Genomic DNA, 26,533 nt, shown 5'->3' on the forward strand with positions numbered 1-26,533 from the left:
CTTTCACAAACAAGGGAAAGGAGGCCGACGAGGACATGTCCAAAGTCACAGCGTTGTGCCGTGACCGACCGGGTGAGCTCACAGGCTTCCAGACATCTGCAACCCCTTGGCCCCATGTTCTCGAAGACAGGATTCCACCCGTTCATTTTGTTTATCCTGTCGACCCAAGTGAAGCCTCTTCTGAGAGGCTGCCGTGCCGCATCGGGATCCAGCTGGATATTCCCGGTCCTCTCCCTGATCATTACCGGGGCAGGACTGAGCTGAAATATGACGGGGAGAGGATTACGGGTTTGGCTCTCAGATTTTGTGAAAACACAAGGAAGTAGCACATTAATATTAGTCAAGGGCTGAATGGGCCTTTTTAAGGAGTCGAGATAAACTCTGGCAAAATCAGGTTGCCCTGAGAAGTATTCAATTTACCGTGGAGTCGCCCAAAAAAATTATAATTTTTCTTTCCTGTTAAGTTTATTTAGATAGTAAAAGTCTGGAGTCTGTATCTCCTACGAAGCTGAACCCCTGAAGTTATGAGTTTGACCATACATATGGCAGGCCTGTGTTTTTCATTACATTCCCTTACTCATCAGGTCTCACAGTTAGTCTGTGCTACACGTTTCTCTTGTGTTTTTCTTGAACTTCATGAACTCTGGCATTTCATTTCGGGGATGTATATCCAAGGGAAAAGCAGCCTTCCTTTGATCTTCCTTGGGACACCATTATGTTTAACCTAAGAAAGATTAGGGAGTTGCCATTCAACGCTAAACAAACACAAAACTCGGCTGCAAAGATGGGGGGTGCTTAATCTATTTACAACATCGACTCCATTATGAACTAATTCCATAGCAAGCAGACTCTGAAAAGCATTCTTTGGAACGGGATTTTCATTTGCTTGAGGAGCCTACGTGCATGTGGTCCCGAGTCCTGAACGTACTGGCCGCACAAAGAAATCTATTTAGCATGAAATATTTAAACTGTAGAGGGTTTTTAAACTTTGAAATCATTGTCAGTGCTGGTTCCCCATATGGCTGTCAGGTTGTACTTTCTCTGAACTGAACAGCAGTTTCTGGAAAGCACCCTTGCCTTCTCCTTGTATTTGTAATAACATCTGCTCAACAGTGGTGAAACAAGTCAGCTCCAGTCTTTGGACAAACAATCCTCTGAGCTGGGGTGAACTCAGAGGGGCAGAGAACTGCCACTTGGCCACAGCAGCTGGAAAACCAGACTGCTCAGCTCCCCTCCATTCCCTTGCCAAAATGGGCTCCAGAATTCAGCCCACCTTTTAAATAGCTCTTTAAAGTAACATGCAGGTCTAATTGATATATATATATATATATATATATATATATATATATATATACACATACATATATATATATATATATATATATATATATATATATGTATGTATTTCTCCCCTGTCACCCTACAATGAGAAAGGAGGAACAAAACCAAAATCAAGTGTTAGCCTGTCAGGATTTTCAGTTCCCTGTCAACCCCAAGACATTGATGGAGATTTATTTTCCTAATGAAGGTTCCAACGGTAATGGTGGCACTTGCTAGAATCAGTTAGGACTAAGTGGTATTTAATTCACAGCGAAGCGACAATCTGACTGGACTGTGATTAGTTCCAGCTTTTAGCTATCATTTATAGGTCACCAGGCGGCTAACAACCTCAAATGAGGGACCATTATCTTTTGACAAGATGAAGCATTTTCGGGGGGGGGGGGGAGGGGAGGAGGGGGCAGGGTGTTACCCAGAAAGCCAGCTTAATACTCTCTCTGGGAATTATTTCATTCCTAATGGAGCTTCACAGCCACTTACTCAAAGGAACCACGCTAGTGCATTCCGGTTGCTCAAGGCAAAGGAGGAAAAGACTTTCCTTATAGCCGTTCACTTATCCACTCAGCAACTACAGGCAAACCTTGTCTTACTGAATGTCACTTGATTGCCCTTCACAAGGTATTGCGTTTTGCACAAATTGAAGGTTTGTTGCAGTCCCGTATCGAACATGTCTATTGGCACCGTTTTTCCAGCCGCCTCTGCTCACTTTGTGTCTCTGCACCACATTTTGCTAATTTAAAACAATTTCACTTTTATTATTCTATTTTTGATGGTGATCTGTGATCAGCGCTCTTTGATGTCACTATGATAACTGTTTTGGGGGCGCCATGAACTGCGCCCATGTGGGACAGCAAACTTAACCAGTAAACGTGTGTGTTCTGACTACTCTACCGACTGGCTGTTCCCCCATCTCTTGCCCTCTCTCAGGCTTCCCTGTTCCCTGAGACACAACAATAATTTCAATTCCCTGAAGTTAGGCCAACTAATACCCCTATAGTTGCCTCCAAGTGAAAGGAAGAATGGCATGTCTCTCCTTTTAAATCAGCAGCAGAAATGGTGACGCACAGTGTGGAAGACCTGTTAAAAGCTGAGAGGGGCCAGAGGCTGGAGCCAGCTAGCCAAGTTGCAAATGCAAAGGAAAAGTTCTTGAAATTAAAAGTGCTACTCCAGTGAACACATGAAGGATAAGAAAGCAGAACAGCCTCATTGCTGATACGGAGAAAGGCCTAGCGGTCTGGATAGAAGATCCAACCAGCCACAACATTCCCTTAAGCTAAAGCCTAATCTGGAGCAAGGCCCTAACTTTCTTCAGTAAAGGCTGAGGGAGGTGAGGAAGCTGCAGAAGAAACATTTGAGGCCGGGTTGGCTCATGGCGTTTAAGCGAAAAAGCCGTCTCCGTAACATAAAAGTGAAGCAGCGAGTGCTGATGTAGAAGCTGCAGCAGGTTATCCTGAAGATCTAGCTAAGGTAATTCGTGAAGGGGGCCATGCTAAATGACAGATTTGTCCATATACTGGAACCAGTCTTCTATTGGAAGAAGACGCCACTTAGGACTTTCCTAGTTACAGAGGTCAGTGCCTGGCTTCAAAGCTTCAAAGGAGAAGCTGACCCTCTTGTTAGGGGCTAACACGGCTGGTGACTTTCAGTTGAAGCCACTGCCCATTTACTATACCCAAACTCGTAGAGCTCTTAAGAATTACGCTGAATTTACCTGTGCTCTATAAATGGAACAACAAAGATGTTCGGTCAAGAACATCTGTTCACAACAGGGTTTACTGAATGGTTTATGTCTACTGTGGAGACCTACTGCTCAGGAAAAAGATCCCTTCAAAAATATCACTGCTCACTGACAGTACCCCTGATCACCCAACAGCTCTGATGGAGATGCATGAGACTAATGCTGTTTTCATAGCTGCTAACGCTGCATCTATTCCGCAGCCCATAAATCCAGGAGTCATTTCTGACTCTCCATTCTTATTATTTAGGTAATACATTTGTAAGGCTGTGGCTGCCACTGATAGTGATTTCTCTGATGGATCTGGGCAAAATAAATTGAAAAATTTCCAGAAAGAATTCACCATTCTAGATGCCATTAAGAATACTTGTGATTCATGGGGAGAGGTCAAGATTGCAACATTCACAGGCGTTTGGAAGAAGTTGACTCCAGCACCCAGGGATGACTTTGAGGGGCTCAGGACTGGCGTGGAGGAAGTAACTGCCGAGGTGGCGGAAAGAGCGAGAGAACCGGAATCTGAAGTGGAGCCTGAAGCTGGGACTGAATGGCTGCGATCTCATGATGAGACTGTCTTGGATGAGAAGTTGCTTTTTAGGAATGAGCAAAGAGAGTGATTTCTTGAGGTGGTATCTACCGGTGAAGATGCTGTGAAGATTGTTTACATGACGACAAAAGATTTAGACTGTTGCATAAACTTGGTGATAAGGCAAAGGCAGAATGTGAGAGGACTGACTTCAGTTTTAACAGAAGTTCTGCTGTGGGTAAAAGGCTATCAAACGCATCGCGTGCTACAGAGAAATCGTTCATGAAAGGAAGAGCACATCAATGCAGCAAACTTCGTTGTTGTCTTAATTTAAGAAAGTGCCACAGCCACCCAGCCTTCAGCAACCACCACCCTGATCAGTCAGTGGCCACCAACATAGAGGCAAGAGCCTCCACCAGCAAGAAGATTAGGATTCTGAAAGGTCAGGTGACGGTTAGGATTTTTTTACCAAAGTTTAAAAAAAAAAAAATTTTTTTTTTAACGTTTATTTATTTTTGAGACAGAGAGAGACAGAGCATGAACAGGGGAGGGTCAGAGAGAGGGAGACACAGAATCTGAAACAGGCTCCACGCTCTGAGCTGTCAGCACAGAGCCCGACGCGGGGCTCAAACTCACGGGCCACGAGACCATGACCTGAGCTGAAGTCGGCCGCTTAACTGACTGAGCCACCCAGGCACCCCACCAAAGTTTTTTTTTTTTTAATTAAGGTATGTACATTATTTTTTTAGACATAATGCTACTGCACATTTAACACACTGCAATATGGTGGAAACTTCACTTTTATATGCACTGGGAAACCAACAAAAGTCATTTGACTCGCTTTATTGCTACATTCACCAAACCTGCAATATCTCTGAGGTATGCCTGTATTCCTTGAGTGAGGCACTGTGGGAGAACATATTGGTGGGGTTCCCTGGAAGGAAAGCTAATATTCAACCTGCACGTATTGGTATGGTGGTTCTAGGCTTTTACTAGCCATTCTCCATTGTGATGGGGTAAAGCACCTGTTCTGATTGGCTGGTGTCAATGCCATACTGATTGTTAAATGTTCAAAATAACAACCTTGCCTGGAACAGTGGTCTTCTTTGGAGCCTATTTTTTTTTTCCTCCAAGACAATTCCGTTTTAAATACATTTGTATCCTTTACATCATTAGAGTGTCTCCTAAATTAGATGAAAGCTGTTGACCTTCTTTCTGTTCATTATAAGCAAGATGATGTGACATTGTAAGAAAGTAGCAGTTTGGGTGTGGGTACAGTATAACTCCAAAGGGTTAGGAGGCTAGCCCGTGACTGTTCATGACAGCTGTGATGACACCTGTCAACCCCATAACAGGGAGGGCCCATTGGTAGCCAGACGGGAGCAGAAACCACTGGAAGAACGCAGGTGTCCCTGCCATCACCCACACGACACTTCTACAAAACCACCCGAATTGGTAAGAGCTGACTTGTTTTCCTACCTCCCAACCTTGAGACCCCTACTTCCTTCTTTCTCGGCCTTGAGGAGGTAGCAGATAGTCTTAGATCTTGCTTTTCTCCTATTTGGTGAGTCTTAGAAGGAAAACAGTCGGCTTTTATCTGCTTTTGGGACTAGAACATCAGATTTTTACCCATCTGATGTAATACCGAACGTCCGTGCATCGAGTGCCTACCAGGCCTCAGATATTGTAAAGGTACTTGACACACAGGATTTCATTTAGCCCTCACCTTAATCCAGTGAGGCAGGCACTATTGTTCCCAGGTTGCAGAGGAGTCTGAGGCATGACCAAGGATACAAATCCAGGCCTGCTGCTTCATGGCACCCTCTGTCCTAAAGGAGCTTACAGTTGGTTGTGAAAACGAGCCACACCTATAGAGCTATAAGGTGAAACAAAGTACGGCAATATTTGTCAAAGCTTGATCCCTTAGTTTTAGGTAAAAAAATTGTTATGAACCTCCAATGTTGATTTACTTTTATAAATGACTTAAATATGCCCAAATCTAAATCTCGCGTAAACTCCTTATACTGCTAATATTTTGATGCCTCTCCTTATAGACACACATGTATTTGGGGGCTTATTTTATATTTGTATTATGATTTTTTTTTGTTTCTCACATATCAGCATTTTCCTATGTCAGTAACAAAATTTTAAAAGTTGATATGTTTTCATTTGTGCACCAATATAGGGATTGCACCATATATTCAACCATTCCCCTATAGTTGGGCATTTAGGTTTCTGATTTGTGCCATTAGAAAGCCCACTGTGATGTGCCATTTTTGTACATGAACCTTTGGCTGTCTTTCTCATTATTTCCTTGGAGTTAATACTCAGGAGTGAAATTACCGGGTCAAAGGGCACAAACATTTTTAAGGCTTTTAAACATATCTCCAGGAAGGTTGTACTAATATGTTTGCATCTGATATTGAAGGATCACTTTGAGGCCTAGGAGGCGTAAGAAGTAAGTGGCATTTGAACAAGAACTTCAAGGGTGAGCACAGCTCCCACCAGTGCAGGTGGGTGGAGGCGTTTCGGGGGGAGATACCATCGCCAGACTCAAGGGACAGAATACAAGGCGCCCGGGGGAAGGGTGAACATTCTGATTTAGTTAGTGCTCTGTCAGCCATTTTATGTATTGAGCACACTAGAATGTTAAAATTCTGAGAACATAAAATGCTCAAAATATGAAACAACTCGGCAATAATGTTAAGATAGTCACCACTGTGGTATAATGTTGTCTAAATGTGCAAAAGCATCACCATTATTGTACCATTTCTTGCTCCCCTTGGCTCTGTGTTTCGAATAGAACTATCTGACGATGTCACTGTGGTCTCAAATATTATCAGGACAATGTTCTAGAAGGCACGCTGTGTTTGGTGTTGGCATGGGGCCACACTGGGTCGCTACTGTCATTCATCACCTGACCATTCAGCCCTGTGCTCCCCTTGATAGCCTTCCCACGGTGGTATCATGTTGTGGTTAAGAGAAGTGAAGAAGAAAAGAAACCAGACTGCCTGGGTTCCAATTCCAGCTCTACCATTGATTGTTAGTGTGGCCTTAGGCAAAGTACTTAACCTTTGTGCCTCAATTTCTTCCACTGTAAAATGGAGTTGATGTTATCTACCTTTATAGATTATCTGGAGGATTAAATGAGTTAATAAACATAAAGCATGTGAAACAATGCTGTGCACAGAGTGAGGACTTCTTTTTTTAATTTAAAATATTTTTTTTATGTTTTATCTATTTTTGAGGGCAATAGAGACAGAGCATGAGCAAGGGAGGAGCAGAGAGAGAGGGAGACACAGAATCCGAAGCAGTCTCCAGGCTCCGAGCTGTCAGCACAGAGCCCGACGCGGGGCTCGAACTCACGAACCGTGAGATCGTGACATGCCAAAGTCGGACACGTAATCGACTAAGCCACCGAGGCGCCCCCAGAGTGAGTACTTCTGATAACTGTTAGCTTTTGTGATTTATTTTATTAGCCTCAGTTTGGCCCACTGGCTAGGATTTGGCAACACACATATATAAAAGGTTTACAGCCAAGTGGGATGCTGTGGCCTTCCATCTGCTGAGACCCAGAGGACTGGAAACTGTGTCCTTCCCAACTCAGCCCACAGCTACAATAAACAGCTATGTGTCAAAGGTGAAATGTTTTTATTTGAGTCCATCACAGAGGTTGAATAGAGTCTCATGACATTCATCCGTATAAAATATCGTAACAATGGCTGCAGGCATAAATAAGAATTACTCTAGCTATGCTAAATATTTTATAACGCAGAGTCCTTTTTGTTGATTACAAATAAGCATATGAAGTTAAGGTGCAGAAATTTTTCCACTTTGATTTCAGCAGTTTCTAAAAATTGAATTATAAAATTAAGGACACGTAAAAATGATGCTTTTTTAAATGGAACCAGCCACCTTGAAAAATATCCTGAAAAACATGGTTAAAACTTTTTAATACTTCACAAGATAAGAAAATAAAAATGTTGCTTGTTGGCCTGACTTCCCAGGACCTAGACCCTCCGGGAACTGATGGCCTCGGTGAAGTAATGTGACAAGTCACGGCGATGTTGTCTCAGACACAAAATCACTCTTGGTTTTGGTCCGTAACAGAGACAGGATTCCCTCATTGCTGGATGACTTGAAAAGAAGCCTTTGCTTTCATTATGCATTTGGCCTCACAATCTTCATTGACAAATAGTTCTGAAAAGGAAACAAAAATGTTAAAAAATGTATATATTTTAAGTCAGGGCTTCTCAACATTGGCACTACCAACATTTAGAACTCCATGATTCTTTATTGCTGGGGACTGTCCTGTGCATCGCAAGATGTGCAGCTTTCCTGGCCTCTGTCTGCCTGATGCCAGGGGCACGCGGGCACCCCTAGGTGTGACAACCAAAATGCCTCCAGACATTGCCAAACATCCTCCTGAGGGCAAAATTGCCCCCAGTTGGGAATCACTTGTTTAAGTCAATAAAATCTAAATCAGTAAAAATAACTGAGGAGTTTTTTTTAAATGGTCAAGACAGATTGGACTACTTATAACTAGAAAATAGTGTGTGTGCATTAACAAACAGAAAGTATTATACTGGGAAAAAATAGAGACTTAAAATCTCTGCTGTTGGGGTTGTGACTATGCCACCCTACACAAAAACAGCTGTATTATTACTAATATGAATCGAAGTAAGGGTCTTTAAATGCCTGGACTATCCCTTCTTCACTTGGCAAAATGGGCTTAAATGCCCCTTCCTTGGTGAAACCATCCTCAGCAATAAGGTCCTATGATAATCTGTTCATAGTCCATAATAGCTTGCCTTTCATAGTAATTGACTTGTTCCTATGTCTGCTTGTCCTCAGGCCATGAACTGCTCATGGGCAGAAATCATGCCTTGGTCATCTTGACATCCCAATTCCCAGCCTATAGTAGATGTTCAATAAATTCCTTGAATGAAAGAATGGAGGTACTACTTCTGGGCACACTGGCAAACCTCCCATTTAGACTCCCATTTATGACTGAGGTGGTTAAGGAAAACTTAAGGGACAGGTTATGTGATGCAGGCCTTAAAGAACAAATAAGAAAGTTTCAATAGACACGACACAGGCAAGCGAATAGCATTGGCAAAGGTATCCTGTCAGGTAAGGGCAATACCTGCTGGGGGTTGGGGGAACTAGCTAGTTTGAGTGAAGTTCAAGATTAGTGTAGACCTACAATGAGCCCATACTGGGGGGAATCTGTGAATGCTAGGATAAGGAGTTAGCCTACAGGATGGTTTGGACCAAGGAAGTGTGAAGGCAGGAAGATCAGTCAGAAATGCTGGCTATTGTCCTGGTACATACTGCTAAAGGTCTGAGGGGTTTCTCCTAGAATTCTTGAAACCAAAAGTTTTTTCTTCCAACCAGGAAGTTCTGCCTGTAATTATGAAACCCTAAGAATGTCATGCTTATCACAACACGCATTACTGCAAAATTTCCACATGTTGAAGGGCTGCGACACCACAACCACGAAGTAGGTCAGTCTGCTGAAGAGCAACCAAGGCCAGACCCAAGTTAGATGACAGACTGTGATTCACACACAAAACGCCAAGACGAGAGCCCAAGGACTCGCACCGGTAAGGAGTACAGGAGCACGGCCACGAAGAGCAGCAGGATCAGCAGGATCAGCAGGCCGATGATGACCCACTTAAATCGGCGCCACACGATGAACTTCATGGTCTTACACGGGTTGGTGAACCACAGGAAGGAGGTTTCTGGCCGGCTGCATTGAAAAGACATGGTTTTACCTACCCAGTTCAGGTGGGACAGGAATTTTCCCTCAGAACCTAACACAGTTTAGAGAATAATTAATAACATTTATAAAGTCAAGAAAAGATATTATTCCCCTTAGTTGGCTGAGAAAGATTCTTTAACATTTTATAGCCTCCTAAGATGCTGAAGATACTCTGCACTTTGGTTTTGTGGGAAGGGACAAGGGTTAAAATGAAGCCAGATCACCAGGCTCTTCCATCCCCCACCCCCATTAAGTACAAAATTAAGACAACAGTGAATCCAGTCCATTAAGCGCATTGGAAGGGGGGCTTTTCAGACTGCAGGTGTTTGGGGATCAGACGTTGTGAAGAACAAAGAGGGCCTCTCACTTTGGTGGGTCCAGCTTGGGGTTCATGTTGGGTTCATCCCGTCCCTTCCCGGCTGGCCTCTCGTCTGCCTCCTTCTCATTGAGGATTTCCAACGTCATCTCCACTTTCCCCTTCAGTAAAGCAGAACAGGTTAAACACATGACATCACGTTTCACAAATATTTTCACTTCAACCCAAGGAGTATTCCCTGAGCAATGATTTTTATTCTTGTAAAACAATCCTTAGATTGCCTTAAATTTTCCTCAAGAGATTTCATCGCATTTCCTCTTCCATGTGTTTCTGAACCGACTCCTTGTGGGAAACTGAGAGGAAAAATTGCTTTCCCTCCCCCCAGTCCCTGCTTTTCATTCTCTGTACCCCGTCATCTAACTCTCTCATAGCCATCTCCTTGCCTTCTCACACACTACCCTTCGTAACTTTACTTGGACCCAGATTAACCTAAATACTGCTGATACCAATATCTAATACTTCTTGAGCATTAACTGTAGGCTCCCAGAGAGTCTGCATGCTTCCTGCTTAACCATGGTAGCCCCACTGCTTGGAGCAGGGCTGACACTTCATGGGTACTCGATGCACACTAGCTGAATATATGAATGAATGAGTGAACGAATGAATGCTGCCTTCGTGTTTATACGGGTTCCTAAGTGATGCACTGGATGCTGTTTAAGCCTTCTACGTGGATGATCTCATGTAAGGCTCACAGCAACCCTATACAGCAGGTACTGCTATTTCCTTCATGTGCACCCAAGGACACTGAAGCCGAAAGACGTCTAGAAAGTTGCCCACTTTTATGGCCAGGCTCGTAATGGGCTTTCTAGGACCCCAGAACGCCCACTTGGTCACGGCAGCCTAAGAACCCCCAACCCCGGCACTTGGTTAGGGGGTGGAGCCAAATGACTCCTATGCTAATGAGTCGGACAAAATGAGGTGTCTGCCTGCAGCAAGTTGCTACATCTCTCCAAGCCCGTTTTGGGGGCTTTTGTTTTTGTTTTACTTAGTTCAGCAATATTTTTTATTCTTTTGTTTGATAAAGAAAACTTTTAAAAATTTTTAACTGAAGTATAGTTGACCTATAATATTATATCCAAGCCTGTTTTTTAAATCTACAATTTGGAGATAATGTCTAGAACGAAATGAGATTCTGTGTAAATTACTCTGTAGAAAACAGATAAGTGGTTTCCTGGGCCAGGGGTGGAGGGGATAGTAGGCTGCAAAGGGCACAAAGAAACTTCTGGAGCAGTGGGAATGTTCTGGATCCTTGATTCTGGTGGTGGCTTCTCAAGTGTCTATATCAGTCAAAACACATGGAATTGTGCGCTCTAAATGGGTGTGGTTGATTTTATGTAAATTATACCTCAAAGTTATTTTTAAAAACAAGATTTGAGCATAAAGCAGTCACTTAGCATGTTGTCTGGCTCATCATCAGTGATCTAAAATGTTAGCTGTTACAAGAATGACAATAATACATGATGAAATAGGTAGTTTTTGGTGACATGGCATGGTAACCCAGACTTCTGCTTCTCTACCACAATCTATCTTGAATTCTCCAAATTGTAAGTTACGGCCTTCTTGTTCAGTGGATGTCAGGGCTCCCTGCTTCTTCCACCTTTTTAAAATTTACTTTTTTTTAAACAAGAGTTTGAGTTTGAAGTGCCCTTTCCTGCACTGAATTGTACTGGAACTCTGGATAAATTAGCCTTCTCAGGGAAGAAGGGTCCTAAAGAAATATGGTGCAACCACTTGGGCTCTCAGCTTTCTACCATTCCAATCCCCCCACTTTCCACGCAACCCCAAAGATACACTCACGGCATCTTCCACCTTCTCTTGTAATCCCAGTACAAACCATTCCTGTAGCTTAAAGCCCCATCAATGTAACACTTCTTTATCTGGAGTAAGTCGATTGATAGAGGGCAAAGCCTGAATGATGAAAGAAATAAATGACCCCGAACTGGGAAATACTCATACAGCCATCACACGGGAGCCATCTTTATCCGCAAAGCATGGCCACCATCCCTTCATGGACTTCTGCTCAAACAGTGAGGCAGTTTTTGCTTTAAGGGGGTTCATGGCTTTGAGGTCTGGAACCATGTCCAAATTGCATTTCTCTGATGATTTTGCTGGAATGATGGTGTGGTGCAAATCAAGTTCCAGGAAACCTAGCCAAGGAAACAATTAAATCCACATAAGCTTCCACGGATCAGCCGTTGTTCACAAGTGAACACGATGTTCTTGTCGGAGGAGAGGCACACAATGATCTTGAGCAGGTGATGGGTGAGTTAGAGAAAGGGATCCTGGTGGACATTTAAAATTCCTTCCAGATAGGATGGAAAGTGGTAGAGAAATGTCTACCCACCACTCTGCATCTCACAGAGGTTGACACGGTTTATTTCTCAAAGACACAAACATAAACTGAGCTCTTCTACAAGCTCAAAATAATTAAACATTTATAGACTAGACTAGACTAGACATCCACTGAACGCAAATTTGAAATTTGCTCATAGTGGTCTCAAGCTGCCCTGAACAGAGGCACTGTGAGTGGTCAGGCTCCTTGTGCTGGTTTAGGAGTCATACCTTGCTGACAGGTGAACACTGAAGCTTTACCTTCAACTCAGTTGGGAGTGTAAATTGTTTGGGGGAAGGGCCAGAGAACCCCAGGGAAGGCAAAAGACTGTATTTAAAGAGGGGGAGGAGAAAACAGAGCTGGCCAACCAGGCAGACCCTGGGCCTGGGAAAGTAGAAATCAGAAGAGCATTATGTACTGGGGCTGGGGGTGGGGGGCATGTGTGCCAAGAAAGGGAACACATGTACTGGGGGTGGTGGTGGGGGGATTGTTTAGTAAGTGCCTTTAACCACAGAGGAGGATGGACCTGGGGGAAGGAACAATGGCTGATGACATTAGGGAACCTCAGTAATCTTGGAGAGCAGCATGGAAGAGGGAGCCAATTCCGAGGTGCTGAGGAGGTAGAGTGGGTAGTTTGGACGTGGAGGGAGGGGTGTGGGATCCCCTTGTGAAGACAGGATTTGTGTCTTCATGGCAAGACAGGAACTGGTGCAAGAGCCTCCTTAGGGGCCCTTGAGAGTAGATGGGGCCTGCAGAAAAGGGTGACGTTCACTGCACGAAATTCTCGGAGGACCTGGGACAGAAGACAGGCAGCCCACACCACCCAGGGGACATCCAGGCAGTGAGTGTGCCCCAACCCTTAATTACCCACAGTATTGGAGATTTGAATAATTGATTCTAAATTTTAATTGATTTCACTAAATCAAAGTAAAATTTCTTAGAGAAAAGTATCCAAATGTAAGTCCTACCCAAATAGTCATCCAGAGAAAACTTGTCATTATCCCATATCTGAATGATCAGCCTGGGTGGGACCCGAAATTCAGTTTGGTCAATACTCCAGAAATGCTCCTAAAATGACAAGATAAACAGAAAAACCAAATGACACCACTGAACTCTGAAACCTTCCCTTTGGGCCCCTTGAGACCCCAGCATCAGGGCATGGGGCTTTTTTCTCTCCTTTGCATCCCACCTCTAACACCCCTTTCCCTTGCCCTCACCCCTCTACCCCATGGTATGGAGGGCAGCCGGTCTCTCCCGGAAGTCTCAAGGCCACCAGCTGGGTGACAAAAAGGTTGCCCCAGGCAATCCCCAAACAGAAGGTTTCCTGCCTGCCATGTTCCTATCAGCGTGACTTCCTGCTGCCATTCCTGGGGTTTGGGGAGTGATTATTTCTGCTTCCCCACCCTGAGACCACTATGGCCAGCTCGGACTAACAGCCAGGCTGTCCGAAGCCAGCCCACAATATCACCCACTGGGGTGTCACATTTGCTCAGTGACCTTCTTCCCACCCCATGTGGGTATCTGAGCACATCATTTCACATGATGGTGAGGAGACTGGGACCCGGCTTTCTCCCTTTTCTCAGTGTAGGTTTAAAATGTCCTGGGGCGCCTGGGTGGCTCAGTCGGTTGGGCGTCCGACTTCGGCTCAGGTCACGATCTTGCGGTCCGTGAATTCAAGCCCCGCGTCGGGCTCTGGGCTGATGGCTCAGAGCCTGGAGCCTGCTTCCGAGTCTGTGTCTCCCTCTCTCTCTGCCCCTCCCCCATTCATGCTCTGTCTCTCTCTGTCTCAAAGATAAATAAATGTTAAAAAAAAAAAAAAAATGTCCTGACATTTTTGGCTTTTGACAATACTGCTGTTTGTTACACGCTGCGGTCAACCAAGACCCCCGGATTCCTCGTTCTAAAGCTGGGTGGAGGGAGGACTGGGTAAGGGTCCTCTAAGTTCTCACCTCTGGTCTCTGCCTCTGCCCAAACAGTATTAGCCAACCACAATAACACCTCCACAGCCTAATCACACCTACGTAATGGGAATCCCCCAGTGATTCATGCATTCGAAGAAAGATGGTTGGATTGTTTCTTGTTTTTCAGATGACATTCCATGAATGTTGCCCTTTGCAGGGCTCAGGGGGCCTGGCTCTGAGGGGCTAGGAAGCTCGTCCTGGCCCCACTGACTGTCCTGTGTGGGGTCAGGCTCCAGGTGACACTCAGGGCGCTGAGGGGTCCAGCAGTAGATGTGGGTAAGTAAGAAAGGCCTACTTGACCCTAAGTCCCTCCCCTTCTCGCCAGTCTGCCTCACCATCTGGAAGTGTGCAGGATTTGACATCTGGTTGAACCAGGAGGTCTCTAGACAGTGCCCTTTGAAGGCATTTCTCTCACTAGGCACAGAAAAATGCTCCCCACAGTGTCAGCACTGAGCAGGGCCAGCAGAGGGACGGGTCTGGTTATATGGGACAGATGCATTTTGATCAGGTGTGGGGAGAGAAGGTGAGCAGGCAGAACTAGGAAAAGTTTATAGAATGTGGGGGACAGGAATGGGACAGGGGACCCATAAAAGACATCTGTTATTATTGCCTGCCCAGACCTCAGGCCTCCTTTTTGGAGAAAAAAAAAAAAAAAGCATCCAGATTTTCCTTGGGGACTGTCCTGCAGTTTGGGAAGAACTAACTCCATTCCTAACCCCAGAACCAGTCAGAGCACTGCATCCCCAGGCCACGTTGGTTGGTTCAGGGATGGGAACGTGACCCCAAACAGACAGAGGCACTGAGGCCCAATTCCAGAACTCTGGTTGGCGCCATTGGGGATTAGTTCTTCTCTTTCTGCTGAGGTTTCTGGGAGGGCAGGAGGTGGCTGGGGCTGCTGGCAGCCATCTTGCCTCCACCAGAGAAGGAGGGCCACAGGAGAGGACAGAGAGAGAGGGGTGGAGAAAGTGAGAACAATTTCTAAAGACATCAGTTCAACTTGGGATCCAGGCATTCCTAAGCCAGCCATCCCTGGACGTTTTAGTAATGTGAACCAATAAATCAGTTTTTTTGGTATAAGCCAGTTTGAGTTGAGTTCTGTAACTAGAGTCTTATCAACCACGAGGGCCCTGAACCCTCAGGGAAGTGCTTCTGAGGGAGGTAAAACAGATGCTGAGTTTTAATAAAGAAGGTAAAAGGAAAATTTCACCTACTTAAAATTTTTTTAATGTTTATTTACTTTGAGAGAGAGAGACAGCAGAGAGTAAGCGGGGGAGGGGTAGAGAGGGAGACAGAATCTGAAGCAGGCTCCAGGCTCTGAGCTATCAGCACAGAGCCTTCCACGGGTCCCAAACCCATGAACTGTGAGATCATGACCTGAGCCGAAGTCGGATGGCTTAACTGACTGAGCCTCCCAGGCACCCCTAAATTTCACCTACTTTAATATTTCACCTGTTTGGTTAGCGAGTCAAACAGTTCTGTTTATCGTGGGAAGAAATCAGTCTCCCTGTGATATAAAAACACACTTAGGTGGTTGCCTATATTAATACGAGACCCCCGGATCTACCCTTTACTAGATCTTTCACCCTGCTGCCAACATGTTAGGGAAGGACAGTTGTGTTCCGGATACTTCCTAATTGCACAAATAGCTGTCCTAGCTTTGTGAGCCTGGGCAAGTATCTGCACCTCTGTGGGTCCCAGGTTCCCTATCTGTATCACGAGAGAGCTGGACCCATGACCCCTAAGGGGCTGAGCAGCTCCTACATGCCCTGTATCTGTCCATGACACCCACTTCCCACGTGCCTATTTCAGAACTCACTTTTTTAGCAATGATACAGAGTTGTTCAGCTGGCAGGTAGTCAAACGGGAAAACAAATCTCCAGTTAAAATTCCCTTCACCATCCAAGGACCTGTAATGGACATCTGTTTTCTGTTTGTTTTCTTCACTGCCAGGAATCCAGCTGAAAAGCAGAAGCAAACAGACTTAGCTTCACGGGATTGACAGGTAATCTAGCCACAAAACTGTGCAGTGATTAAGGAAGTGAAGGGCAGAAGAAATTAATGCACTTTTCTTGGGCGGGTTCCAGTTATCTGCGGAGCTGGGGGTGATTTATTAAGGGGAGGCGCTCTGTTGCATCCAACACAGGTTGTAGCCAAATAAAATATAATTCCCCTAAAACCAAAAGCAGGAAACCCTTTAGACTTCAGTTAACAGGGATAAGGTGACATTTTCTGGAAAATATCAACAACTTCTATTTTGGGAACCCTGAGGCTTGCTGGCTATGCTGCTGGTCTTTATAACTATAACTCATCAGTGTCTGTCATCACTGCTGATAGGCTTAATGAATATGAGTTAGTTCAAAATTTTAGCATTTCCTCTTCCATATTTCATTTAAGCAAACAAAACAGGCATGACTCAAGTAATCTTACAGCTTCCTTTTTTTATTATTCTTAAATGCACTATGATCACATTAACAAGACTAGCAAGGGAGACGTAAGCCAAGTTATTTCCATCTGCATATCTACGAAAATTCACTTCCATAAACAATTTAACATCTTAACTTTTGACATTGGAAAAGTTTCCTTTGCCTTGTGCCTGGCATGTAGTAGGTCCAGTGAAGGAATAAATGAATGAATGAATAAATGAATGAATGAACACACGAGGGAGGAAACTGTTGTCATATCTGTCGGCTGTTGGGAGGGTGTGTGTTTTAGGAACCATGGGAATGCTGGAGGTTAGCCTGGTAACAGGGTAGAATGCATGGTTCTGCAGGCTGATGGCACCTAGAATCACAGTGGAATCGACTGTGCAGTTTTTAAAAAATACTGATGCCTGGACCCCACAGATAGAGATTCTCAGTAGGAGGCAGGCCTGGCTATGAAATCTGCCACTTCACTTTCTGGGCTTCATCTCCCATCTGTAAAATGTGGTTAACAATCTGTGCTCCCTTCACTTGGTCGACATGGGGACAGAAGGAAAGATCATGGCTTAGAAGGGCCAGAACGGGAAGAGGGATATCCTTAACTGTGTTACGGATCATCTGCTGTGAACCAGTACTAATTAGCATGACTTGTTTTATTCTTCCCAACAATTGCATAACTATCTCCATTTTTACAGATGAGGAAACTGAGGTTCAGAGAGAATAGATAACTTCCACAAGGTCATACAGCCAGCAACAGACAGAATTAAGTCTTAATTAAGAATTATGAAGCCTTTGTTGGTCTGACTCCAAAGTCCAGGCCTGTCACTCTGCCTCAAAGGACCATGGAGACTAGAAGGTCACGTAAGGTCACGTGCTAACATTAGATCCTATTATTAGTAGTGGTATTACTAATATCATTCAACTACAATAGTTGTAGTTTTTGCTAGTTAATTAACTGACTAGCTAGATGAGTTGAAAGATTCCTCTTTTTCACTTTTAAGGTTTTAAATTAACTTGCTGAACAGAGTCCACACTCTTTGGCTGGGATGTCAATGGCTTCGCTTCCTGGTAACATCCTGAAAGTGCTCCTGTCTTCCTTCCCCAGACCGCTTACCCTCTGAAGCTCTTCCCGCTCTTTTTTTTTTCCTGAATCTTTTCACATTTAGTTTTTTTAAAAAAAAATTTTTAACGTTTATTTATTTTTGAGACAGAGAGAGACAGAGCATGAACGAGGGAGGGTCAGAGAGAGAGAGAGACACAGAATCTGAAACAGGCTCCAGGCTCGGAGCTGTCAGCACAGAGGCCCACGCGGGGCTTGATCTCACGGACCGTGAGATCATGACCTGAGCCGAAGTTGGACGCTTAACCGACGGAGCCACCTAGGTGCCCCTCACATTTAGTTTTAAATAGGAATCTTTTCACATTTTTTACTTTAAAACAAGTTGAACTACTCCATGTATTTGTGTGCATATGCGTATAACTTTGTGTGTAACACCCACATGTGCACGGTGCTAGGCATGCTATTTACACATAATTCATCTTTTCACATATAGTATTTGGATTTGAATTGCAAATAGGACATGGTACTTTTGGTTGTGCTTTTATTCTTTGATTAGAAGAGTTTTCTCTCAGTCCAGTATTACCTGAGTTTGTTTCCGTGATTTGAGAAAACGTAATGCTTATGATAGTCAAATAAATTTGCATATATATAATTAGCTAGGATTAGTTTTCCTTGGGGAATGGTAATAAGTTTCTGAAATGAGAAAGAATAATGAAGAACTTGATGAAACATTCCTTGTTTACAGTGAGCCCAAATGATAGTAATTATGTCTTCAACAAAGTTTTGACTGAGGGCCACTTGGGATCATAAGGGAAACTTTGTTATCACTTTATGAATGCATTAAATTTCAACAAATCTTATCTTTCACATATCAAAGAACCAAGCCTGGTCTATGTGGAATAGTAGTAATACTAGCTAACACTTACACAGTGTGATAGTTCATTTTTTGTGTCAGTGTGACTGGTCACAGGGTGCCCAGACTAAACGTTATTCTGAGTGTGTCTGTGAGGGTGTTTCTGCATGAGGTAGAATCTGAATTGGTGGACTCGGTGAAGTAGATTTCCCTCCCCCGTGTGGGTGGGCCTTGTGCAATCTGTTGAGGGCCTGAAGAGAGCAAAAGGCAGAGGAAGGACTCATCCTGAACTATACCACGGGCTTTGCTGGGTCTCCAGCTTACGGATGGCAGAATCACTTCTTAGCCTCCATTAGCATGTACGCCAATTCCTAATTATAAATCCCTCTCTCTGCCTCCCCCTCCTCCCTCTATACACACACACACTCACTCTCTCTTGCTCTCTACTTGTTCTGTTTCTCTGGAGAACCCTAAGACACCCAGTGTTTACTATCTGCCAGACACTGTCCTAAATGCTTTGAATAACTCAGTGTTCTGAATATCCCAGAGCAGTGGGTTCTATCATTATCTGCCTTTTACGATGGGAAACAGTGAGTTTACTAACTTGCCCAGCTGGTAGGAAAAGTACCAGGATTTCAATCCAGGTAGTTTGGCTCCAGAGTCTGGCATTTTAATCATCTATGCCATTCTGTACTCACCATCTTTGATCCAGGGCATAACATGAAACTAACATCAACATGGACTATTTGGAATTGAACGATACGAGTAACAGAATCATGAACAGCTATGACACTTCACATGTTAGACGCAGGCATCCCATAAATGCTGGTAGAATCAATGATTTTTTTGGAAATACGCTAATGTTTCCTCTTTCCCGTGGACTTTAGCTGCTGGTAGTAAAATATATACAAAGTGAAATTTAACAAGCCTTACTTGTGTTTCTAGGGCTAGTTACTCAAGGTATCAAAAAGGAATAAAAATGAACTGACTAAAAAGAATGACTAAAGAGCTGACTAAAAGAATGACTAAAAGGAAATAATAAGTCGGCTTAATAAACTTAACCCATTTGCTTAAAAGAGAAATGTAGAACTGTTTTTCAGTTCCTATAGTTTACTAGATTGCTCATAAACAAGATCCACAGAGATTCCTCTTCTCTTTCTGTTCTCTCTCCCTTTGTCCTGCTGGAGTTTCCTGAGCAGACTGCATTAATGGAATAGAAGAACTTCAAATAACCAAGGATCCTAGAATGGACACCTTTCATAATGATGACTCATGAAGGAGAGCATCTGTTTCGTTCCTTGAGTCTGTCAGAGACAAACTAGCATGCTAAACTTACCCTTTGACATAGATGTCACTCATTTCCTCTCCTGTGATGCTTTTTTCATCCAAGAGAACATCCTTGGTATTCCAGATGATCACACGCAGGTAGTACCTGAAAGGAGCACGTTTTGAAGGTGACTTTGCACCCAGACCCCAGTCCGATAGAGCAGGGTCTCATGGTTACTTACTTTTTGGCTTTCCGGGGGGTGATGTTGAAAGGAGGGCCTGGTGGTCCCAAACTCTTGGGGAAAACATCCACCCACATCTGAAGTTTCCCCTAAATCATTTAAAAATGAAAAGAGAAATTAAGTTATATGATGAGCGGTGAAGCCTATAGCTTTCTTTCATGTCTTCTAGGTGAAACTGTTTCTTTGGACCTGCTAACTATTAGTCCATACGGAAGGCAAAAAGAGTAGAGTAGGAGAGCGAACCAAGATAAATCATCTATCTTCAATGGCATTTAGGGCACCCGCTTCCCACTCTCACCAGAAACCTCTGATGACTGCATGCGCCCACTCTATCATCGTCTGAGTGTTCCCTGGTTAATGAAGGGGCTTCATATCACTAACACCCCCCCCCACCCCACACATGCTCACATACCCTCTTACAATGACTTAAAGTTGAGTCCCTCACTCAGAACTCTATTCATCACATTGCCTACTTGCTATCAATCCCAGTTTTGTAACATCCAAGGGTTTCTCCACTTACCTCCAGATAGAAAATCAAAATAATGTAAAATGGTATTTAATTTGTTAAAGAAGGACTTGCAACGTGGCACGTTCAGAGTAAAGACCCAAACAACGACAAGAACATTACTGTTCCCCAAAGTTGAGGACTCCCTGCTATTGGCTGGCTAGTGCCCACCACCTGGGAGGAGGCTCGCAAGAAGGGGGAGGCTGAAAGCCCAACTGGTCCTTGTGGTGCCATCTTGGTGAGGTCCCGAGCAGGTCTTCCCCTGCCACAGACCAGGTCCATCTATCTGACTAGAATGTTCTTCCAGATGGGCTAGGGGTGCCATTAACAAACTATATCAACCCCATGAAGCAACTTAAATTTCACAAACTGATTTCAGATGTTTTGTTGACTCTGCCTTCAGACTGGTCTATAAGAAGTTTACCAAGGAAACTAGATTGGCTTCCTAATACGCTATGATCAAAATGACTTAACTGGAACTCTTAAAAAGGATATATTTTCCTACAATCCTGGCTCTCTTCTAACTAACCTCTAGGGTTCAAGGTTCTATAATACATCAAGCATGATGCAGAACATGAGGCATTTGGGTGTCTCCTAAGACCCAGCTATAGTCTGTCCAGTTTGGTAGGTAAAAGGGATTGAGGGAGGGGTGTAGGGGAGATGTGGATTGTAATTTGTAATTACAAATTTGTAATTTCTTAAGACTTTATTTAAGGTGTGGGAGGAGAGAGAAGAGGAGGAATGGGCTCTTTGGGGGAAGGAATAATAAGAAAAGGAAGAAATGAAAATGTAGAACAGAATAAAAGCAAGAAGTGAGTGACAAACTAGTAAGCCCAGGGCACCTGAGGCCACTGTTTATAGATAAGCTCGTCCACAGTTGTGTGGGGTCAACATGATTTGCATCCATTAGATTAATATTTCTTAAAGTGTGATTTCCTGGCCACCTGCATTAGAACCCCTCCAGGTACTTGTTAAAACTCAGATTCCAGCCACCCCAGACCTACTGAATCCAAATCTCTCAGGCACATCCCAGGAGGCTTCCTTGTAACAAGCTTCCACCCGGATCATTCTGTCATTTGCCATGTCTCTCCTGGTTTCTCTGGAAACTGTTCCCCAGCTGCTGGAAACTAATTCTCCCCCATCATTATGCATGTGGTCCTGTGATGAGCCATCTTGTGCACTGAGCCCAGCTTCCTCCCTGGCAATTTGGTCTCAGAGAGTACTGCCTCACCCAAGTAGGGCCAAGTACAGTGCTTCCCCAGACCCCACCTGCTTGGCTGCAGCTGAGTAGTCCAGTGGTGGAGAGTTGGGCCAAGTTGGGGCAACCAATCCTTTCCACATTTGGAAGTAGATTGGGGCTACATTCTAACATGAAAACCTTAGAAACTCTTTACGATATTCCGATTCATAGGAAGGGGATCACAGGAAGTGCACAGAACAACAGAAACTCAGAGAGAGAAACAGGTAAGAGACAGGGAGAGATCCTGAGCCGTAGTCACCCTCCTGTCTGGATTTAGTGAGCTACCTGGAAATTCTGACAATTTATTTCCCCTTTGGGATAAAGCTAATGTGAGTTGCCCTTCTATTTCTTGTGTATCTAAAAGTGTCCGAAAGAGATAAAAGAGGCAAATCTGTGTCAGCTGTTGCCACTGCGTTTGGGATGCGGAGGATGGGTCTTCAGACGGAGCGTTCTTTTACCTGGGAAATGTTCGGCTGGAAGGTGCTATGCAAAGTCCTCGTTTCCACGTGCTCAGGGACCAGTCCCTGAGTCCTGAGGATGTGAAGGGCAAGACGCTCGTCGGGGGCCCCGAGGTGCTGGTGCAGAATTTTGTTGGCCTCTGGAATAGAAAGTGGCATTGAAAACAGTTGCCCTGAGGGGCATGTATCCCTTCCAACCAGACTCTGCAAACTGGACAGGCAAGGCCAGTGTGTGAACTTTTGATTTGTGAAGGAGTCATTGATAGTAATAGCTCTTGACCATGGGCCCTACCCCAACCAGTCTCACACCTGACCTGTGGGCTGCCAACACCAAAGGGGCCAGAACATACCAGAATGTGTAAGTAAGAGCAGCCTGTATCTACTTTTCTGGCAGAGGCTCACAGCCAGATTCTGTTTCCCAGCCTCCCTTGCAGTTAGGTGTGGACACACAACCTAGTTTGGCTAGAATGTAACACAGGTAGAAGTGACACGTGTGTCACTTCTAGATGGGGCACAATAAAGCCCTCTCGTGAAAGATACTCTGTGTGCGGTTGCCTTTTGGATGCAGAAGAAACAGCAACCTTAGGTGCCCGCGTTGAAGAATGGCAGAGCTGCAAAACGCCAAGGGCTTGTTGCCTATCGGAATACCTGTTGTGAATTTCTGAGAAGTAAACTTCTATTGTGTTAAGCCGCCGACATTTGGAAGTTTAATTGTTATAGCAGCTAGCATTACTGTGGCATTTTAAAAACAGCCCTCAAATTCTCTGACACTTCTCCCATGAGAGGTTGGGTCTATGTCCTCTTCCTTTGAGTCCGGGAGACATATCTCCACACTAAAGTGTGGAGAAAGAATGCTGTGCGACTTCTCAGGCTGGGCATACAAGGCCACGTGACATGTGGTTGGTCCACTTGGGATGCTTGCTTTGAGGGAAGCCATCTGCCCTGGAACGAGCATGAGTATCTAGAGATTGCCCTTCTGGAAAGGCCTGAGTAGGTGCTCTGATCATTAGCCCCAGTCAAGAGCCAGCATCAACTGCCAGCCATGTGTGCGAGCCACCTTGGACATCCAGCTCCGTAGAGCCTGGATGCCTGTCGCCTGGCCCCTCCCCCGACATGTGACAGCAGCCAAGCACATGAGGTACTCAGGTGAGAACTGCCCAGTGGGTGAGCCTGTCCTGACCTGCAAAACTGGGAGCAAAACAAAATGGACATTTTTCAGCTGCTAAGTTTTGGGGTGATTTGTTAGGTAACAATAGTAATTGGAATGATCGTTGTGACTGAGACAATTTTGGGGGGAGTTGTTTGATTATCTGGGGGTACTCTTAACTATGAGGCCACGTTGCTTGCCAGTTAATTCCTTATCCCTTTTGCAGAAGTCCTCTTCAAATGGGAAGACAAAGCATAGTTTCTTGCAATGTCAGGAATAAACAGTGCAGGATCAGGAAGGCACCTTCACTCCCGTGTGTCTTTATTCAGCCTTCTCCGGGTATCCTGTGCACCCTTCAAGGCAAGCTCCACTGCCACCCCCTCTGGGAAGCCCTCCCTCCCTGCAACACCGTGAATAATGCCACAGCTCTTATGCTCTATTAAGCTTATTTCAGGCTTTGTCATGGCGCAGCTAGCTGGCTATGTGTCAGGACTGATTGTATTATAAATTACTGCTGGAGAAAGAGCAAGACCCCAAGCTCAGACGTGAGCCAGATGTGAACTCAGAAGAGTCCTCAAACAAACCCCCTGCATCCCCAAGCCTTCTCAGAGAAGGGCAGGAAGAATGATGGAATAAGCCTGGAAGAGAAATTCTTGCACTACCATCTGAGCACTTTTGAGCTAAATTATGAGCTAATTATGCACTACATAGAAATTAGTTAATTACTAGAACTTTGTGTTCAAAGCTCCAGTGGCTATGACCTAAAAAGGTCAAGTGAAACCTAAGACAGACAAGAAAATGTGTACACTTTGACACTTGACAAGACAGAAAAACCCTGCTATAATGGGGCTTTTGTTAGATAGTCATGTGTGCGGAGTCGCCTGTGGTATAATTAGGGCACTGCTCTGCCCATCCCCCTCCCAAAGCAGACCCAGCAAAGTTGCTATACTTTGTAACCAGCTTGCAGCCTATGGTTTTGCACTTACCAAATTCATCCAAACTATAGTCTCGACCTCCATATCTGATTCTACTTCCGTCTTCGGAAAGGATGGGTGGTGGGAAACCTTTGAATCTGGCTACATTTTGAAGCAACTGTGTTGGTCTCAACTGATCTCGCCAGGTATTTACTCCAGAACTGTGAATAACAGTCCACACTCAGAGTTATCACGGGGCAGAGAGGTTCTTCTTGAATTCATACACATATACTCCTATTTATTCTTACAGGCGTCCCCATGTAGTGACAGAGCAGGGAATGGGCTCTACCCTTTGGCTTTTGCCTAGAAATCTATTTCAGAGACCTAAAATCCACAATTAGTTTGGCCCCGGCCAGTTAATCCTTTTTTCCCCCCTCAGTTTTCCTCCTCCATCAAAATGAGGGATTTGACTGCAATCACTGTAATCGTAATAGGCAAGCTCATAAACCAGAAAACACAAGCTGTATCTCATTAGATACCATAGAAAACACTTAGGGAAAGAGGGACATCACAAAATTGATCGGGGGGTGGGGTGGGCATTGCCCTGGACTTGGGCAATGCTGTGGCCCTATTCTCCCGAAGATAGTCCAGTTATTAAAAACAGTATATATCTGAGTCAGAGTGGTTCAGTGAAGTCAGGCACAGAAGTAGGGACCCAAGGCTTCCCCAGGTATTGATGTTAGATGGGACAAATTGTCTACTTTTATGGCCAGGACAACTTACACACAGTATTGTTCAGGTATGCCGCAGTGGGACCCAAACCGGGAAAGGAATCGATTTTCCAGATCGATAATTGTTTCTCCCACCTTTTCGTCACGGGTAAAAGTGTCGTAATCGTAGACAGAAATTTTCAGATCTTTTTCTTGAGGTAAGTAGCAGCTGAGCTCATACATTCTAAATAAGCAAATGCAATGTTAGAATCTCCATGATTCTATCCAGACCTCTCAAAAACAAAACAAACAAACAAATAAAAACAAACAAACAAAAAACCCCCCAGGGCTCTGGGGCACCTGGGTGGCTCAGTCTGTCAAGCAACCTACTGTTGAGTCTGGCTCAGATCATGATCTCACAGTTCATGGGATCAAGCCCCGTGTCAGGCTCTGTACTGACAGTATGGAGCCTGCTTGGGATTCTCTTCCTGTCTCTCTCTGCCCCTCTCCCACGCGTGCTCACATACGCACGCTCTCTCACTCTCAAAATAAATAAATAAATTAACCCCCCACCCCCAAATCAAGGCTTTCTGCAGAGAGTCCCCAGGCGGTGACTGTGGCTGCTGGAGGAGGACATGGTGACTGGGACAGCCAGGTGGGTGGCAGTGGGTAGGAGCACTTGAGAAGCAGTACGTGTTAGAAGTAAGAATAATGCAACGTTACATGCTTGCTCAGGGGGAGAGCTCGGGTTTAAATACATATGTCTGAATCCTAACCCTGCTGCTTACTAGCTGTGGGACCCTAGGCCAGTTACTTTACCTCTCTGTGCTCAGTTTTCTCATCTGTAAAACAGCGACAGCAATACCTACCATCCCATGTTGTTATAAGGGTCAGGCAAAGAAATGTTTAGAAAGCACTTGGCATGACTGCATTGCTGAAAACCCAGTAGTTGTGATATTAAAAAAAAGAAAGAAAGGAAGAAAAGAAAACCACTTGTTTTGGAGTTCCTCTGGTCAAACTAAAGGCTTTGAGAAGTCCTGCAGTTATTATCTGTTTTCACCCAGGTGTCTTGGTTTGAGGAAGGAATACTTTTTTTCTTGGAACACCAATTAATAGAAGACACACATTCTGTTGAACATGACCTGGATGTTGCTATGATGTGACGGGAATATACTGAACGATGGCTGAGCACACAGGAAAGGTTGCCTCTTTCTGAATTCCTGTCCCAGAACCCCTGAGGGTCTCCGCTGAGAAGAAAGTCACCCCCTAAGAATCAGCCTAGGGACTAAGAGCCATCCACAGGCCTGCAGAGGCGGCATCTCCTTTGAGAGGGGGCTCCACACACACACACACACCGGGCACAGATTGATTGAGCACAGCCTGACAGCGTCGCTTCCTCCCGGGGTGGGGGGTGGGGGGCGGGGGGGCTCCAAGCAAGACTTTTCCTGCCACTTAATTAAGCCTGTGCTTGGCTCCTCAGAGACGCGCGATTCAGACAGGGCCGCCTTTCTCCCGTGAAAGCTGGCTTTCCCCTGCTTCCCTGTCTCCCTCACATGGAGCCCTCCTTCCTGCCCTGCGTGCCTTTTCCTGTCTAGACCTCAGGGCTGGATCAGTGGAAGAAAAGGAAAATGATCATATTGCCGTGCCAGAGGATTATTTCCATTCCCTGGCCCCGGCAGGCAGCTTTGG

General features: G+C 44.7%; 1 protein-coding gene across 2 annotated transcripts in view; it reads right to left on the bottom strand.

The window, feature by feature from the left end:
* Positions 1 to 7,230: 7,230 nt before the first annotated feature.
* Positions 7,231 to 26,533, bottom strand: part of MYOF (myoferlin) — a 162,799-nt gene continuing 143,496 nt past the window's right edge. For both annotated transcript variants that reach the window (XM_049646410.1, XM_049646409.1), the window contains 11 exons: positions 24,918 to 25,088; positions 24,207 to 24,355; positions 22,074 to 22,213; positions 19,871 to 19,959; positions 19,699 to 19,794; positions 15,846 to 15,987; positions 13,037 to 13,136; positions 11,693 to 11,883; positions 9,728 to 9,837; positions 9,201 to 9,348; positions 7,231 to 7,796 (listed from right to left, as the gene is read on the bottom strand). In XM_049646410.1, the coding sequence (XP_049502367.1) occupies positions 7,758 to 7,796; positions 9,201 to 9,348; positions 9,728 to 9,837; positions 11,693 to 11,883; positions 13,037 to 13,136; positions 15,846 to 15,987; positions 19,699 to 19,794; positions 19,871 to 19,959; positions 22,074 to 22,213; positions 24,207 to 24,355; positions 24,918 to 25,088 (1,375 nt within the window). In that variant the 3' untranslated portion in view covers positions 7,231 to 7,757. The remainder of the gene's footprint in view (positions 7,797 to 9,200; positions 9,349 to 9,727; positions 9,838 to 11,692; positions 11,884 to 13,036; positions 13,137 to 15,845; positions 15,988 to 19,698; positions 19,795 to 19,870; positions 19,960 to 22,073; positions 22,214 to 24,206; positions 24,356 to 24,917; positions 25,089 to 26,533) is intronic.

This window comes from Panthera uncia, chromosome D2 (genome assembly GCF_023721935.1).
Source record: "Panthera uncia isolate 11264 chromosome D2, Puncia_PCG_1.0, whole genome shotgun sequence".
NCBI lineage: Eukaryota > Metazoa > Chordata > Mammalia > Carnivora > Felidae > Panthera > Panthera uncia.